The sequence below is a fragment of the Oncorhynchus clarkii genome, chromosome 4 (assembly GCF_045791955.1).
Source record: "Oncorhynchus clarkii lewisi isolate Uvic-CL-2024 chromosome 4, UVic_Ocla_1.0, whole genome shotgun sequence".
NCBI classification, from domain to species: domain Eukaryota; kingdom Metazoa; phylum Chordata; class Actinopteri; order Salmoniformes; family Salmonidae; genus Oncorhynchus; species Oncorhynchus clarkii.
Window position 1 is genome coordinate 7339387 of NC_092150.1, and position 18696 is coordinate 7358082.

Sequence of the window (18696 nt, forward strand, 5' to 3'; positions counted from 1 at the left end):
AAGAACAATAGAATCAAATGTGTTTTTACACAATGGAGAAGGGCAGTAGGATATAAGGTTTCGAAGTAGCGCCGATGTAAGACCGCATAAGTAAATGCAACAAGATCCTCAAAATGTATTATTAATTCGTCCCCCCCCCCCCCCCTCCTTCCCTCTCCTCTCTGTGCCTCTTTCTGACTATACATAGCCAACACACTCTCCCCTACCTCACGCACGGACGCTTGAACCAACGCAGCAGTACAGACCGTTTTTCACAGACTGTTTTCCAGCAAAGTCCCCGCGGTCCCGGAGAAAGGAAGGAAGGAGTAAATAAAAATAATGTTTAAATCCTGACTAAAAATCGAATGGATTGGCGATCTATTCTGAGAGCTAATACGATTAGAGGAGTCTAGTCTTGGTACTGTCATTGCGGACATGGCTCTTAGTCGCGGTATGGCACCTTTCTCTCAGTTCCTCGGGGAGTGTTTCCCCTGTCAGTCCTTCGCCGCTACTGGAAATGGCGTTGAGATGCTGCTGAACAAGGAAGACGCAGTGAAGGCAGACTCTGCCAGGGAATAAACTACTACGAATATATGATTACCTATGTTTTTATTTGGGTTGGATTCTTAGTAGCGGTGGACAATACCATGGTGAATTACCAGAAATATATTACTGTTATGCAGCTGGCTCTGGGGGTGACCTCCTACAACAAAGAACATCATCTTCCTCCCAGGAAATCGTTGTGGTGAGTATGAATATGACTTAGTGCTTCTGCTGCCTGCTGCTGCGGATGATTCAGAATCATTATGGGATGCCGCCAGCCAGGCAGTTCAGGTTGAGCTGAGTAGATCAGGAGGGGATACTATAGAGAGGGGAATCCGGCAACGCGCCAAGCTGTCGCCTCCCGCACATCCTTTTATAATAAGAGGGTCATGGTTGGAGAAGAAAACAAAGAGAGAACCGTTATAAGATACGGTAGCTTGAGCAGACTAAATCTGCAAGATGAGCATTTTGTGTTTGTTTCACTGTGATATATATTTCAGAACCATCCAGTGACTTTATCTACCGCGGCCAGCCAGCCCCCCCCCCCCCCCCCCCCATCTCTCTCTCTCTCTCTCTCTCTCTATGCACAGTGTTGCAATCAATAGGCTACAACAGCCTACTCTAGTGCTAGTCGATATGCTGTAAACTAGGTATATTCCGCATGCCCTGAGTTTGCGTGCGTGTATGTATGTATGCGCGTGTGTTTGTTTGTTTGTTTCCGTGGGCGCGTGCATTAACGTGTACACTAGGGGTGGGGGATAGGCTATCAAGGAGCCAGTGTTTTATAGCGTTTTTTTTATACAATAAAGCTATCCAAGTTGAGTGTATTTGTTCAATGCGTTATAGGCTTGTCATTGTTATTTCTGCTCCTCTGTAACCTCATGCTTCTGCTCCTCTGTAACCTCATGCGTCTGCTCCTCTGTCACCTTCTGCTCCTCTGTCACCTTCTGCTCCTCTGGAACCTTCTGCTCCTCTGGAACCTCATGCTTCTGCTCCTCTGTAACCTCATGCTCCTCTGTAACCTCATGCTTCTGCTCCTCTGTAACCTTCTGCTCCTCTGTAACCTTCTGCTCCTCTGTAACCTCATGCTCCTCTGTAACCTTCTGCTCCTCTGTCACCTTCTGCTCCTCTGTCACCTTCTGCTCCTCTGTCACCTTCTGCTCCTCTGTCACCTTCTGCTCATCTGTAACCTTCTGCTCCTCTGTAATGTCATGCTCCTCTGTAACCTTCTGCTCCTCTGTAACCTCATGCTCCTCTGTAACCTTCTGCTCCTCTAACCTTCTGCTCCTCTGTAATGTCATGCTCCTCTAACCTTCTGCTCCTCTGTAACCTCATGCTCCTCTGTAACCTTCTGCTCCTCTGTAACCTTCTGCTCCTCTGTAATGTCATGCTCCTCTAACCTTCTGCTCCTCTGTAACCTCATGCTCCTCTGTAACCTTCTGCTCCTCTGTAACCTCATGCTCCTCTGTAACCTTCTGCTCCTCTGTAATGTCATGCTTGAATCTATGCTTCTTAAGTTCACTGACAGTTCAGCTACTTTCTCATATACACTTTCATTATCTAATCAATTGCATACAGTCCTGTGTTAAATAATCAATAACTCCCTTTGTAAATTACAGTAAATGTAAGTAATTCATTAATAAAGATTTAAAATGGAAAAAATATATTTTCCTGTCCTGGTTTTTCTTGTCCGTTGTAAAACTGTGAAGTGCAGCAGATCAGCAGGCCTTTATCACCCTACCCCTTTGTGTCCCAAATGGCACCCTATTCCCTACGTAGTGCACTACTTTTGACCCAGAGTAGTGCACTACGTTTGACCCAGAGTAGTGCACTACATAGGGAATAGGGTGCCATTTGGGACAACATAGGACCCCTCTCATCTACATCTTCATTAAAACATTCATACTCTTCTCTGTGTGGTTGTGCCTTCTTTCCTTCTTCCCTCCATTTCAAATCAAACGGCTTTCATGTATTTCTTTGTATGCATAATTAAAGCATTATGTGTGATTCTATCTCCAGGGCCTGTAGAAACACATCTCACAGTAGAGGAGTGCTGATCTAGGATCCTTTTTGCCTTTTAAATCATAATGAATAAGATTACATGGACGGGGGGGGGGGGGTCTGATCCTAGATCAGCACACAATGTCCTTTATTTAACTAGACAAGTCGGTTAAGAACAAATTCTTATTTACAATGACGGCCTACCCCCTCGGCCAAACCCGGACGACGCTGGGCCAATTGTGCGCCGCCCTATGGGACTCCCAATCACAGCTGGTTGTGATACAGCCTGGAATTAAACCAGGGTCTGTAGTGACACCTCTAGCACTGAGATGCAGTGCCTTAAACCACTGCACCACCCGGGAGTCCTACTCTGAGATGCTTTATGACTACGGCCCTGATCCTCCCGTCCTGTCCCGTCCCGTCCTGTCCCGTCCCGTCCTGTCCCGTCCTGTCCTGTCCTGGCAGACACGGGGTACTGATCTTGGACCAGGTCTTTCCCGTCCTGTTCTGTCAGACAAGGGGTACTGATCTTGGACCAGGTCTTTCCCGTCCTGTTCTGTCAGACAAGGGGTACTGATCTTGGACCAGGTCTTTCCCGATCCTGTCAGACAAGGGGTACTGATCTTGGACCAGGTCTTTCCCGTCCGTGTAATCTGATTCATCACTCCTACAGACCCAGAAAAACGATCCGTCTTATAAATGTCACTCACTGTTGCGGTAAGCAGAAAATCTCTGTAGTCTGTAGCTGTGGAGAGAGAGAGAGAGAGAGAGAGAGAGAGAGAGAAGGGTTTATGTGCTTACGACAAGATTACTATCCTGTTGAAAAGAAAACAAGACGGTTAATTTTTCAGTCAATAAACTCATCCACACTGCTGCTTTTGTTAGTCTCTGTCTGACAAAACACAATGGGGGACAAATGTTCCCCCAGTAATGCTGTGCCACTTTGGCATGGCTCCATAGTGGTTAGGCTTATGTCTTTATCAACACTCAATTCCTATAAGAACTGATTAGAACAGAATAGTTTCAAATAGAAGAGAAAGATTAGATTGTATTTAAGCCCGTCTTAACAGTGGGGAGGCTCTCTGATCTCAGTGCAGGTCTAAGCCGGTCTAACAGTGGGGAGGCTCTCTGATCTCAGTGCAGGTCTAAGCCGGTCTAACAGTGGGGAGGCTCTCTGATCTTAGTTCAGGTCTAAGCCGGTCTAACAGTGGGGAGGCTCTCTGATCTCAGTGCAGGTCTAAGCCGGTCTAACAGTGGGGAGGCTCTCTGATCTCAGTGCAGGTCTAAGCCGGTCTAACAGTGGGGAGGCTCTCTGATCTTAGTGCAGGTCTAAGCCGGTCTAACAGTGGGGAGGCTCTCTGATCTCAGTGCAGGTCTAAGCCGGTCTAACCGTGGGGAGGCTCTCTGATCTCAGTGCAGGTCTAAGCCGGTCTAACAGTGGGGAGGCTCTCTGATCTCAGTGCAGGTCTAAGCCGGTCTAACAGTGGGGAGGCTCTCTGATCTCAGTGCAGGTCTAAGCCGGTCTAACAGTGGGGAGGCTCTCTGATCTCAGTGCAGGTCTAAGCCGGTCTAACCGTGGGGAGGCTCTCTGATCTCAGTGCAGGTCTAAGCCGGTCTAACAGTGGGGAGGCTGTCTGATCTCCTTCATTTTCTGTGCTCGTTAATAGTAAGGGTGCTAGATGATGTCATTCTATCTCCTTCAAGTCATTGTATGGGGTTGTACTAACATCTGCCCCGCCACATCTCATGTTCTGTGCTCGTTAATAGTAACGGTGCTAGATGATGTCATCCTGTCTCCTTCACGTCATTGTATGGCGTTGTACTGTTACCATCGTACTGTTATTCAACCTCCTCGCGTCTTGCTCTTGTAAACCCAGTACTCCCACTCATTCCACTCAATGTTCTGCATTGACTCAAATGGGAATGTCCATTCTAGTAACGATGTTTCTATCCATGAAACAGTACTCCAGTAACTAGAGAGGGATGAATGTCACCACATTCCATGCAGGGACCAACCATAGAAATACAATTCCCCCCCCCCCCCCCCCAGTTCCAGTCATTCAATTTTTATGGGACCGACTACCATGCGGGGCCGATCCCAGTTTGATCCCTACGAGTCCCGTTGGTCCTAACCCTTCAATGTTTGCAGACCTGTGAGGTAGAATGAATATGGTGGAATCTTTACCACTACCACCATCACAGAGTTTTCAAACCCAGAGGTGTAACATCGCGTCTCGAAGCCAACTCGACAGACCAGACCAGGCTTTAGGGTTTGGCAAGTCAGTGGGAGAAGTAAAAACATGTCCTTAGTTGTTAATTTTCTCGAATTCTTAAGGCACAATTTAGAGACGAGCCAAGGTCTTCAGTAGCTAACCTATAGACCTGACCTATAGACCTATAGACATGACTTCTAGACCTATAGAAATGACCTATAGACATGCCCTATAGATTAAAGGCATGCCCTATAGATTAAAGGCATGCCCTATAGATTAAAGGCATGCCCTATAGATTAAAGGCACGCCCTACAGATTAAAGGCACGCCCTACAGATTAAAGGCACGCCCTACAGATTAAAGGCACGCCCTACAGATTAAAGGCACGCCCTACAGATTAAAGGCACGCCCTACAGATTAAAGGCACGCCCTACAGATTAAAGGCACGCCCTACAGATTAAAGGCACGCCCTATAGATTAAAGGCACGCCCTATAGATTAAAGGCATGCCCTATAGATTAAAGGCATGCCCTATAGATTAAAGGCACGCCCTATAGATTAAAGGTATGCCCTATAGATTTTAGGCATGCCCTACAGATTAAAGGCATGCCCTACAGATTAAAGGCACGCCCTATAGATTAAAGGCATGCCCTACAGATTAAAGGCATGCCCTACAGATTAAAGGCACGCCCTACAGATTAAAGGCATGCCCTACAGATTAAAGGCACGCCCTATAGATTAAAGGCACGCCCTATAGATTAAAGGCACGCCCTACAGATTAAAGGCACGCCCTACAGATTAAAGGCACGCCCTACAGATTAAAGGTATATTGGAGCCAATGTCTAAGTAGCTGAACCTGTTATTACTACAACCTTGTGAAAGTGACAAACTGACACGTTTTCATTTTTGTCAACAACTTTTATATCGAAGGAGTGCCTTACATTTTGACGGTCTGCACACGCGCAGTTCGGCTCGACACATCGTCATACTGTGCTGTCTTTGTCTACACCCTGCTCAGTACTTGTACCTCTCCGGACCATTCAGACATGCGAACAATGAAGGGAACAATGAAGGGACCGATTTGGGACCGACTGCTCTCTTGCATCCCCATACGTCAGGGGTCAGGTAGGCAGGGACCAACCACCATGGTGATGTGCTCCTGTATCCCCGGCAGCAGGGGTCAGGGCAGTCTGTCAGCCTGTTGTTGCTCTGATCAAATGCAGCAGCTCTTTATCTCTAGGCATGTTTAGTTAATCACATTCCTTAGTCATACTCTTATTAGCCTAATTCTTCCCCTGGGACAGAGAGGAGAGGAACAGAGGGCTCTGGTACAGAGAGGAGAGGAACAGAGGGCTCTGGTACAGAGAGGAGAGGAACAGGGGGCTCTGGTACAGAGAGGGGAGGAACAGGGGGATCTACCTATCAGTACTGTTACAGACCAGACTATAGATTACCTAGCTACCAGTACTGTTACAGACCAGACTATAGATTACCTAGCTACCAGTACTGTTACAGATCAGACTATAGGTTACCTAGCTACCAGTACTGTTACAGATCAGACTATAGGTTACCTAGCTACCAGTACTGTTACAGACCAGACTATAGGTTACCTAGCTACCAGTACTGTTACAGACCAGACTATAGATTACCTACCAGTACTGTTACAGACCAGGCTATAGGTTACCTACCTACCAGTACTGTTACAGACCAGACTATAGGTTACCTACCTACCAGTACTGTTACAGATCAGACTATAGGTTACCTACCAGTACTGTTACAGATCAGACTATAGGTTACCTACCTACCAGTACTGTTACAGATCAGACTATAGGTTACCTACCAGTACTGTTACAGACCAGACTATAGGTTACCTACCAGTACTGTTACAGATCAGACTATAGGTTACCTAGCTACCAGTACTGTTACAGATCAGACTATAGGTTTCCTAGCTATTAATACTGTTACAGACCAGACTATAGGTTACCTAGCTACCAGTACTGTTACAGACCAGACTATAGGTTACCTAGCTACCAGTACTGTTACAGACCAGACTATAGGTTACCTAGCTACTAATACTGTTACAGACCAGACTATAGGTTACCTAGCTACTAATACTGTTACAGACCAGACTATAGATTACCTAGCTACCAGTACTGTTACAGACCAGACTATAGGTTACCTAGCTACCAGTACTGTTACAGACCCAACTGTAGGCTATAGGTCAATAAAAAACAATTGCTCTGTCGCCTTGGCTAAATTAAAACAAATTCCTGTGGCCCTGACGCTGAATAAAACAAAAGTACAATTTTCCTTCTATCATCCAGTTGTAGGCTGTGACCTAGTAGAAACTGGCTGCGTCCCACCAGTGGGTCCCGACCCTCCTTTTGGGAAACACGGGGCTAAACTGGACCATTCCGGCTCAGAATTAAAACCTCATACATCCTTTGTCCTTCCTCCTCCTCCTCGTCGTTTAAGGTGGTCTGCTGCCGAATAAATTATAGCGTCAGAGCGTCTTCTCCGGTGGCCATCGGTTACATCATCACTGAGGTCAAGCTGAGGACAGGTGGACGCACCTGCTACAACTTGCTCCGCCCCACAGGCCGGACAGTAAACACATTAGTTTTGTATTTAACCAGGTCAGAAGACGTCTCACAGGGGAGACCTGGCAGAGAGGGCTGCTCAGTACAAAAACTAAATGGAACAGAATCTGATGTTTAGATGATGTATTAAATGTCTGGCTCTGGATTGAGACAAGACTGCTAAAATGAGTCATACCAACCAACCTTCCACCCTCCCCCTCTGACTAGTGAGGATATTGATTTTTCAAAATAAATCTTGATTGAGTTAAAGACCGACCATTTTAGGATCACACATCTCTAATCAAACATTTCTTCGCAACGAAAGTTGTGGTCAGTCAACGACATTGTGGTTGTCATGTCAACTGATCATTTCACATTCTTAACTTCATCTTTTTGTTCTTAGACTGAAGCATTCACACAGCTCAATCATACGCTTGCTCTCATTTTTATGCAAAGCATATTGAAATATGTTCTGGCCGGCCCACATGTTAGGATTTATGGGATTTCAGCACCTGGTTGGTGACAGTATCTGACCACAGCTGAAATAACTTTTTGGCATGTTTATATAAGGTAAAGTCTAATAACAGGCTGAAACAACTTCATAATAAACCTAAAAAAAACTCACCATAAAACCTCAACAACCTCACCATAAAACCTCAACAACCTGACCATAAACCTCAACAACCTCACCATAAAACCTCAACAACCTGACCATAAAACCTCAACAACCTGACCATAAAACCTCAACAACCTCACCATAAAACCTCAACAACCTCACCATAAAACCTCAACAACCTTCCCATAAACCTCAACAACCTTCCCATAAACCTCAACAACCTTCCCATAAACCTCAACAACCTGACCATAAAACCTCAACAACCTTCCCACCTAAAACTCACCATAAAACCTCAACAACCTTCCCATAAACCTCAACAACCTGACCATAAACCTCAACAACCTGACCATAAACCTCAACAACCTTCCCATAAACCTCAACAACCTGACCATAAACCTCACCATAAACCTCAACAACCTCACCATAAAACCTCAACAACCTTCCCATAAACCTCAACAACCTGACCATAAACCTCACCATAAACCTCACCATAATCTCAACAACCTGACCATAATCTCAACAACCTGACCATAAACCTCAACAACCTCACCATAAACCTCAACAACCTCACCATAAACCTCACCATAAACCTCAACAACCTTCCCATAAAACCTCACCATAAACCTCAACAACCTCACCATAAACCTCAACAACCACACCATAAATCTCAACAACCTCACCATAAACCTCACCATAAACCTCAACAACCTTCCCATAAACCTCAACAACCTGACCATAAACCTCCTTGTATATTGTTAATGTTTTGCATAACATGCCAATACATACACAATCATTGAGTTTAAATGAAAAAATGAATAAGTCAACGTGTTTAGTGGATGGGCTTACAGTCATTTAGTCACAGGAAATGTTAGATACATCCACAGGAGATGTTTGCTAGCTTGCTTTTATTAATATATATATATATATATATATTTTTTTTTAAAGAAGGTAGAGGCTTGGTTGACATTTTAACATCTGCTCTGAGGCAATGTCTTGATGCGATGTTATCTTCCTCAGATAACCGCAGACTCATTTAGTAGTAGAACATGTGAATATCCCAAATGGATAAAAGGAGATTAGTCTTGCAGCAGAATCAGGAAAACTATTTTATTATTCCAGTGCATTCAGTCTAGGGACGCTGAATACACAACATAAGTTCGCACTGCAGCACATGGTTGTGAAGGCTATATTAAATAGTCAACTAAATCAAAGCACATATAGTTGAGAGCGCCGAGTGTGTGTATTCCACGTGTGAGCGTTATGCATAGTGTTATGTATGAATGTTAATTTGAGCTCAATTCCACTTCTCCCGGTGTGTGTGTGTGTGTGTGTGTGTGTGTGTGTGTGGGGGGGGGGGGTGTATCAGAATCATCAACATACTGTACATTATAATATAGAGGATAAACAGTAAGCATGGTTTAGATATACATCACATTCCTATATTCACTGCATACGTTGCAAGGCCTGGGGCCTAGACTAGGGGCCTAGACTGAGGGACTAGGGGCCTAGACTGGGGGCCTGGGGCCTAGACTAGGGGCCTGGGGCCTAGACTGAGGGACTAGGGGCCTAGACTGAGAGACTAGGGGCCTAGACTGAGAGACTAGGGGACTAGACTGAGGGACTAAGGGCCTAGACTGAGAGACTAGGGGACTAGACTGAGAGACTAGGGGACTAGACTGAGGGACTAGACTAGGGGCCTGGGGCCTAGACTGGGGGACTAGGAGCCTGGGGCCTAGACTAGGGGGACTAGACTGAGGGACTAGGGGCCTAGACTGAGGGACTAGACTAGGGGCCTGGGGCCTAGACTAGGGGCCTGGGGCCTAGACTAGCGACCTGGGGCCTAGACTAGGGGCCTGGGGCCTAGACTGAGGGCCTAGACTGGGGGGATAGACTGAGGGACTAGGGGCCTAGACTAGGGGCCTGGGGCCTAGACTAGGGGCCTGGGGCCTAGACTAGGAGCCTGGGGCCTAGACTAGGAGCCTGGGGCCTAGACTAGGGGCCTGGGGCCTAGACTGGGGGCCTAGACTGAGGGCCTAGACTGGAGGGCTAGACTGAGGGACTAGGGGCCTAGACTAGGGGCCTGGGGCCTAGACTAGGGGCCTGGGGCCTAGACTAGGAGCCTGGGGCCTAGACTAGGAGCCTGGGGCCTAGGGGCCTAGACTAGGGGCCTAGACTAGGGGCCTGGGGCCTAGACTGGGGGACTAGAGCCTGGGGCCTAGACTGGGGGCTGAGGGACTAGGGGCCTAGACTGAGGGACTAGACTAGGGGCCTGGGGCCTAGACTGAGGGACTAGGGCCTAGACTGGGGGCCTAGACTAGACTAGGGGCCATAGACTGAGGGCCTAGACTAGGGGCCTGGGGCCTAGACTGGGGGCCTAGACTGAGGGTCTAGACTGAGGGACTAGGGGCCTAGACTGAGGGACTAGGAGCCTGGGGCCTACACTGGAGGCCTAGACTGAGGGACTAGGGGCCTAGACTGAGGGCCTAGACTGAGGGAGGGCCTAGACTAGACTAGGAGGGCTGGAGGCCTAGACTGAGGGACTAGGGGCCTAGACAGAGACTAGGGGCCTAAGGGCCAGACTAGACTAAGGGGGCCTGGGGCCTAGACTAAGGGCTAGACTAAGGGCTAGGGGCCTAAGGGCCTAGACTAAGGGGGGCCTAGACTAGACTAAGGGCCTAGAGCCTGGGGCCTAGACTAGGGGCCTGGGGCCTAGACTAAGGGACTAGACTAAGGGGCTAGACTAAGGGCCTAGACTAAGGGCTAGACTAAGGGCCTAGACTAAGGGAAATTGGAACACTGGAATGTGAGATGTGATCTACACCTTGATTAGACTGATACAAGAGACTAGACTGAGAGACTAGGGGACTAGACTGAGGGACTAGACTAGGGGCCTGGGGGGCCTAGACTAGGGGCCTGGGGCCTAGAGGGGCCTGGGGGGACTAGACTGAGGGACTAGGGGCCTAGACTAGGGGCCTGGGGCCTAGACTAGGGGCCTGGGGCCTAGACTAGGAGCCTGGGGCCTAGACTAGGGGCCTGGGGCCTAGACTAGGGGCCTGGGGCCTAGACTGGGGGCCTAGACTGAGGGCCTAGGACTAGACTAGGAGCCTGGGGCCTAGACTAGGGGCCTAGACTAGGGGCCTAGACTAGGAGCCTGGGGCCTAGACTAGGGGCCTGGGGCCTAGACTGGGGGACTAGGAGCCTGGGGCCTAGACTGGGGGCCTAGACTGAGGGACTAGGGGCCTAGACTGAGGGACTAGACTAGGGGCCTGGGGCCTAGACTAGGGGCCTGGGGCCTAGACTGAGGGACTAGGAGCCTGGGGCCTGGGGCCTAGACTGGGGGCCTAGACTGAGGGACTAGGGGCCATAGACTGAGGGCCTAGACTAGGGGCCTGGGGCCTAGACTGGGGGCCTAGACTGAGGGTCTAGACTGAGGGACTAGGGGCCTAGACTGAGGGACTAGGAGCCTGGGGCCTACACTGGAGGCCTAGACTGAGGGACTAGGGGCCTAGACTGAGGGCCTAGACTGAGGGACTAGGGGCCTAGACTGAGGGACTAGGAGCCTGGGGCCTACACTGGAGGCCTAGACTGAGGGACTAGGGGCCTAGACAGAGACTAAGGGCTAGACTAAGGGCCTAGACTAATGGATAGACTAAGGGGCTAGACTAAGGGCCAGACTAAGGGCCTGGGGCCTAGACTAAGGGCCTAGACTAAGGGCCTAGACTAAGGGGCTAGACTAAGGGGCTAGACTAAGGGGCTAGACTAAGGGCTAGACTAAGGGCTAGACTAAGGGCCTAGACTAAGGGATAGACTAAGGGCCTAGACTAAGGGCTAGACTAAGGGCCTAGACTAAGGGATAGACTAAGGGCCTAGACTAAGGGATAGACTAAGGGCCTAGACTAAGGGCCTAGTCCAAGGGCCTGGGGCCTAGACTAAGGGCTAGACTCAGGGCCTGGGGCCTAGACTAAGGGCCTAGACTAAGGGACTAGACTAAGGGCCTAGACTAAGGGCTAGACTAAGGGCCTAGACTAAGGGAAATTGGAACACTGGAATGTGAGATGTGATCTACACCTTGATTAGACTGATACAAACATTTTTTTAACTCATTATTTTGTTGAATGATTTTCAATTTGAGTGTCAATATTTCTATATAGCCTACCCTTTGTCGTTGTGAAATAACGCGAGTAGGACAGGTGTGGCTTCGTAACAATGATCACAATAGCAGATGCTCAGCGATTTGACAGCTCCAATGCAGTTCCATCGCTGAAACAGTCATAAACATCAGCTTTGCGGGTGTCGCCCTTTAACGCTTGATCGGATTGAATTTAGGCCTAAGATGAATCTAGGCCTAAAATGAATCTAGGCCTAAGATGAATCTAGGCCTAAAATGAATTTAATCTTAGGCCTAAGCGAAAGTGCTGTTGTGCAGAGTGCCGGTGCAGGAGTATATTGTTTAATGTGTGGATATTTATTCACCATGCGTGCACATTATACATGGTTTACTGTTCCATTACTCCATCTATGAGCCGTTCCCTGTGCCTGCTCCCATTGGCCAGTGCTATGGGGACACAGTGAGTTACTTCCTGGTCTGCCAAACTCACATCTAGTGGTCAGACAGAGGGCTAAGACATGGATTGAAGAAGCTGCCAGTACTTATTTTAGTACTGCTAAAATTAGCCAGTAGGCCTACTGATGTTAATTTTACAGTGCCAGGCAGTGTTTTAGAGTGAATATTCCCATAAATTAAATGTTTTTAAAAAGTTATGCACGCATGACTAAGTTGCTTTGGATGAAAGTGTCTGCTAAATGGCATGTACAGTATGAGTCAAATGTATGGACACAGCTACTCATTCAAGGGTTTGTATTTATTTTGGGGACTATTTTCTACATTGTAGAATAATAGTGAAGACATTAAACCTATGAAATAACACATAACACATTAACGTGCTACCAGGTGCATGAAGCAAAATGTACGCTTCTTAATAACAGAGTTTTACCTAACTGTAAAAAATACCCTGATCAAAGGTGGCTTCAAACTGAAACTTTCCTCAGTAAGAACCATTATAAATTGTTGGAAGCATCCAGACTACCAGTGGGTTAACAGGCATTCTAATACACACTCTAGCTCATGTGTCACCCAGGCAACCAGAGGTAGATTTAACCAGGCAGAACCAGAGGTAGATTTAACCAGGCAGAACCAGATGTAGATTTAACCAGGCAGAACCAGAGGTAGATTTAACCAAGCAGAACCAGAGGTAGATTTAACCAGGCAGAACCAGGGGTAGATTTAACCAAGCAGAACCAGAGGTAGATTTAACCACGCAGAACCAGAGGTAGATTTAAACAGGCAGAACCAGAGGTAGATTTAACCAAGCAGAACCAGAGGTAGATTTAACCAAGCAGAACCAGAGGTAGATTTAACCAGGCAATACCAGAGGTAGATTTAACCAGACAACACCAGAGGTAGATTTAACCAAGCAGAACCAGAGGTAGATTTAACCAAGAAGAACCAGAGGTAGATTTAACCAGGCAATACCAGAGGTTGATTTAACCAGGCAGAACCAGAGGTAGATTTAAACAGGCAGAACCAGAGGTAGATTTAACCAGGCAGAACCAGAGGTAGATTTAACCAGGCAACAGAGGTAGATTTAACCAGACAACACCAGAGGTAGATTTAACCAAGCAGAACCAGAGGTAGATTTAACCAGGCAGAACCAGAGGTAGATTTAACCACGCAGAACCAGAGGTAGATTTAACCAAGCAGAACCAGAGGTAGATTTAACCAAGCAGAACCAGAGGTAGATTTAACCAGGCAGAACCAGAGGTAGATTTAACCAGGCAATACCAGAGGTAGATTTAACCAGGCAGAACCAGAGGTAGATTTAACCAGGCAGAACCAGAGGTAGATTTAACCAGGCAATACCAGAGGTAGATTTAACCAGGCAGAACCAGAGGTAGATTTAACCAGGCAGAACCAGAGGTAGATTTAACCAGGCAATACCAGAGGTAGATTTAACCAGGCAGAACCAGAGGTAGATTTAACCAGGCAGAACCAGAGGTAGATTTAAGCAGGCAGAACCAGAGGTAGATTTAACCAGGCAGAACCAGAGGTAGATTTAACCAGGCAGAACCAGAGGTAGATTTAACCAGGCAATACCAGAGGTAGATTTAACCAGGCAGAACCAGAGGTAGATTTAACCACGCAGAACCAGAGGTAGATTTAACCACGCAGAACCAGAGGTAGATATAACCAGGCAGAACCAGAGGTAGATTTAACCAGACAACACCAGAGGTAGATTTAACCAGGCAGAACCAGAGGTAGATTTAACCAGGCAGAACCAGAGGTAGATTTAACCAGGCAGAACCAGAGGTAGATTTAACCAGGCAGAACCAGAGGTAGATTTAACCAGGCAGAACCAGAAGTAGATTTAACCAGGCAGAACCAGAAGTAGATTTAACCAGGCAGAACCAGAGGTAGATTTAACCAGGCAGAACCAGAGGTAGATTTAACCAGGCAGAACCAGAGGTAGATTTAACCAGGCAGAACCATAGGTAGATTTAACCAGGCAGAACCAGAGGTTGATTTAACCAGGCAGAACCAGAGGTAGATTTAACCAGGCAGAACCAGAGGTAGATTTAACCAGGCAGAACCAGAGGTAGATTTAACCAGACAACACCAGAGGTAGATTTAACCAGACAACACCAGAGGTAGATTTAACCAGGCAGAACCAGAGGTAGATTTAACCAGGCAGAACCAGAGGTAGATTTAACCAGGCAGAACCAGAGGTAGATTTAACCAGGCAGAACCAGAGGTAGATTTAACCAGGCAGAACCAGAGGTAGATATAACCAGACAACACCAGAGGTAGATATAACCAGACAACACCAGAGGTAGATTTAACCAGCTACAACCAGAGGTAGATTTAACCAGGTAGAACCAGAGGTAGATTTAACCAGGCAGAACCAGAGGTAGATTTAACCAGGCAGAACCAGAGGTAGATTTAACCAGACAACACCAGAGGTAGATTTAACCAGACAACACCAGAGGTAGATTTAAGCAGGCAGAACCAGAGGTAGATATAACCAGACAACACCAGAGGTAGATTTAAGCAGGCAGAACCAGAGGTAGATTTAAGCAGACAACACCAGAGGTAGATTTAACCAGACAACACCAGAGGTAGATTTAACCAGACAACACCAGAGGTAGATATAACCAGACAACACCAGAGGTAGATATAACCAGAGACCGGGTGAAGAACATTGCTGTGAACTACAAAAGTATCGGGGCAATGAAACATTTTTGTTGTTGTTTTGTTCTCCAGCACTTTGGACTTGAGATGATGCAGACTGTGCAGACTGTGCAGACTGTCAGCGTTAATCTGAGGGTATTGTCATCTATATATCGGATGAACCGTTTAGGAATTACAGCACATTTTGTACTTCGTCCCCCCATTTTAAGGGCCTGAAAGTATTGGGACAAATTCACTTATATGTGTATTAAAGTAGTGAACCCTGACTACATCAAGCTTGGATGCATTTGCTGTTTGTTCTGCTTGTGTTTAAGACAATTTTGTGCCCAATAGAAATGAATGGTAAATAATGTATTGTGTCATTCTGGAGTCACATTTATTGTAAATAAGAATAAAATATGTTTCTAAACACTTCTACAATAATGAGGATAATACCATGATTACAGATCATACTGAATGAATCGTGAATATTGATGTGTGATAAAGTTACAGAGGCATAAATGTAATACCCCCAAAATGCTAACCTCCCCTGTTATTGTAATGGTGAGAAGTTAGCATGTCTTGAGGGTTTGATATAAAATGCTAACCTCCCCTGTTATTGTAATGGTAAGATGTTAGCATGTCTTGAGGGTTTGATATAAAATGCTAACCTCCCCTGTTATTGTAATGGTAAGATGTTAGCATGTCTTGAGGGTTTGATATAAAATGCTAACCTCCCCTGTTATTGTAATGGTGAGAAGTTAGCATGTCTTGAGGGTTTGATATAAAATGCTAACCTCCCCTGTTATTGTAATGGTGAGATGTTAGCATGTCTTGAGGGTTTGATATAAAATGCTAACCTCCCCTGTTATTGTAATGGTGAGATGTTAGCATGTCTTGAGGGTTTGATATAAAATGCTAACCTCCCCTGTTATTGTAATGGTGAGAGGTTAGCATGTCTTGAGGGTTTGATATAAAATGCTAACCTCCCCTGTTATTGTAATGGTAAGATGTTAGCATGTCTTGAGGGTTTGATATAAAATGCTAACCTCCCCTGTTATTGTAATGGTGAGAAGTTAGCATGTCTTGAGGGTTTGATATAAAATGCTAACCTCCGATGTTATTGTAATGGTGAGATGTTAGCATGTCTTGAGGGTTTGATATAAAATGCTAACCTCCCCTGTTATTGTAATGGTGAGATGTTAGCATGTCTTGAGGGTTTGATATAAAATGCTAACCTCCCCTGTTATTGTAATGGTGAGAAGTTAGCATGTCTTGAGGGTTTGATATAAAATGCTAACCTCCGATGTTATTGTAATGGTGAGATGTTAGCATGTCTTGAGGGTTTGATATAAAATGCTAACCTCCCCTGTTATTGTAATGGTGAGAAGTTAGCATGTCTTGAGGGTTTGATATAAAATGCTAACCTCCGATGTTATTGTAATGGTGAGATGTTAGCATGTCTTGAGGGTTTGATATAAAATGCTAACCTCCCCTGTTATTGTAATGGTGAGAAGTTAGCATGTCTTGAGGGTTTGATATAAAATGCTAACCTCCCCTGTTATTGTAATGGTGAGAAGTTAGCATGTCTTGAGGGTTTGATATAAAATGCTAACCTCCCCTGTTATTGTAATGGTGAGATGTTAGCATGTCTTGAGGGTTTGATATAAAATGCTAACCTCCCCTGTTATTGTAATGGTGAGAGGTTAGCATGTCTTGAGGGTTTGATATAAAATGCTAACCTCCCCTGTTATTGTAATGGTGAGATGTTAGCATGTCTTGAGGGTTTGATATAAAATGCTAACCTCCCCTGTTATTGTAATGGTGAGAAGTTAGCATGTCTTGAGGGTTTGATATAAAATGCTAACCTCCCCTGTTATTGTAATGGTGAGATGTTAGCATGTCTTGAGGGTTTGATCTGTGCGACTACACTAAATCAGAGTTACAGTTAGCAAACAGCTGTTCCTATTCCCTGTAGTCTTAAAAAAACATCCCCCTTCACATACACAACATACACACAAAAACATGCACACACACACACACACACACACACACACAAACACACACACACACACACACACACACACACACACAAAAACACACACACACACACAAACACACACACACACACACACACACACACACACACGAGTTAACTAGCGTAAATGAACTTTCCACTCTGTTGTTGTCAAGCCCTAAGGGTTAACTTCTGCAGCACCACATGTTCCCTTAGCTGGATTCCTGTTGTTTTAAACGTTTCCATTTACTTTGATCTGCTAAAAATGTCTACCACAACAACAGAAGGACACAGTAATAAGCACCGTATAATTAGTTATACAGTAGACAGAGAAGAACAGTACCATTTTAACACTAGTGAGCCAAACTGAACCGAGGAGAGCTGCACTCTGGGAAAGTGTGTCACAACCTAGGAGGGGGAAACAATAGCTGAGTATGAACATAATAATATGAGCTGATTCATGTCTTCACTATGTGGGTGTTTTCAACACGACTGAGCTGAGCCCAGCTGTACGGCACTGGCCTGGTTACACATCAACCCTAGATCCTGGACCCGTGCTGGAAAGGACAATGTGAAAAGAACATATCCAAGCCAGCACAGTACGGTTCAGGTCGGCACAATACTGTTGAAATAGATCTGAGTATAATATGTAAGGTGATCGTAACTGTGACTTGAAAGGACAATGTGGAGGGGAAAGATCTGAGCCAGGATAGTGTGCGAGTGTGAGTGTGTGTGTGTGTGAGTGAGAGAGTGAGTGTGTGAGTGTGAGAGTGAGTGTGTGAGTGTGAGAGTGAGTGTGTGAGTGTATGTGTGAGTGAGTGTGAGAGCGTGTGTATGAGTGTGTGTGTGAGAGAGTGTGTGTGTGTTTGTGAGTGTGTGAGTAGGAGTATGTGTGTGTGAGTGAGAGTGAGTGAATGTGTGAGTGTGAGAGTGAGTGTGTGAGTGAGTGTGAGAGCGTGTGTGTGAGAGTGTGTGTGTGAGAGTGAGCGTGAGAGTGAGAGTAGGAGTGAGAGTGTGTGTGAGTGTGAGTGTGAAAGCGTGTGAGTGTGAGGGTGAGAGTGAGCGTGAGAGTGAGCGAGAGTGTGTGTGAGTGAGAGTGTGTGAGTGTGAGTGTGAGTGTGTGTGTGTGTGTGAGAGTGTGAGAGTGTGTGTGTGTGTGTGTGTGTGTGAGAGAGAGAGAGAGTGAGCATGAGAGTAGGAGTGTGTGTGTGAGTGTGTGTGTGAGTGTGAGAGTGAGTGTGTGAGTGTGTGTGTGAGAGCGTGAGTGTGAGAGCGTGTAAGTGTGAGTGTGAGAGTGAGGGTGAGAGTGAGCGAGAGTGTGTGAGCGTGTGTGTGAGTGTGAGAGCGTGTGTGTGAGTGTGTGAGAGAGTGTGCGTGTTTGTGAGTGTGTGAGTGTAGGAGTATGTGTGTGTGAGTGAGAGAGTGAGTGAATGTGTGAGTGTGAGAGTGAGTGTGTGAGTGAGTGTGAGAGCGTGTGTGTGAGAGTGTGTGTGTGAGAGTGAGCGTGAGAGTGAGAGTAGGAGTG

At 46.3% G+C, this 18696-nt stretch overlaps 1 protein-coding gene across 3 annotated transcripts in view; it reads left to right on the top strand.

The window, feature by feature from the left end:
• The first annotated feature begins 572 nt into the window (after nucleotides 1–572).
• LOC139406355 (tight junction protein ZO-1-like) overlaps nucleotides 573–18696 on the top strand; it is a 201649-nt gene continuing 183525 nt past the window's right edge. For all 3 annotated transcript variants that reach the window (XM_071148870.1, XM_071148871.1, XM_071148872.1), the window contains exon 1: nucleotides 573–724. In XM_071148870.1, the coding sequence (XP_071004971.1) occupies nucleotides 573–724 (152 nt within the window). The remainder of the gene's footprint in view (nucleotides 725–18696) is intronic.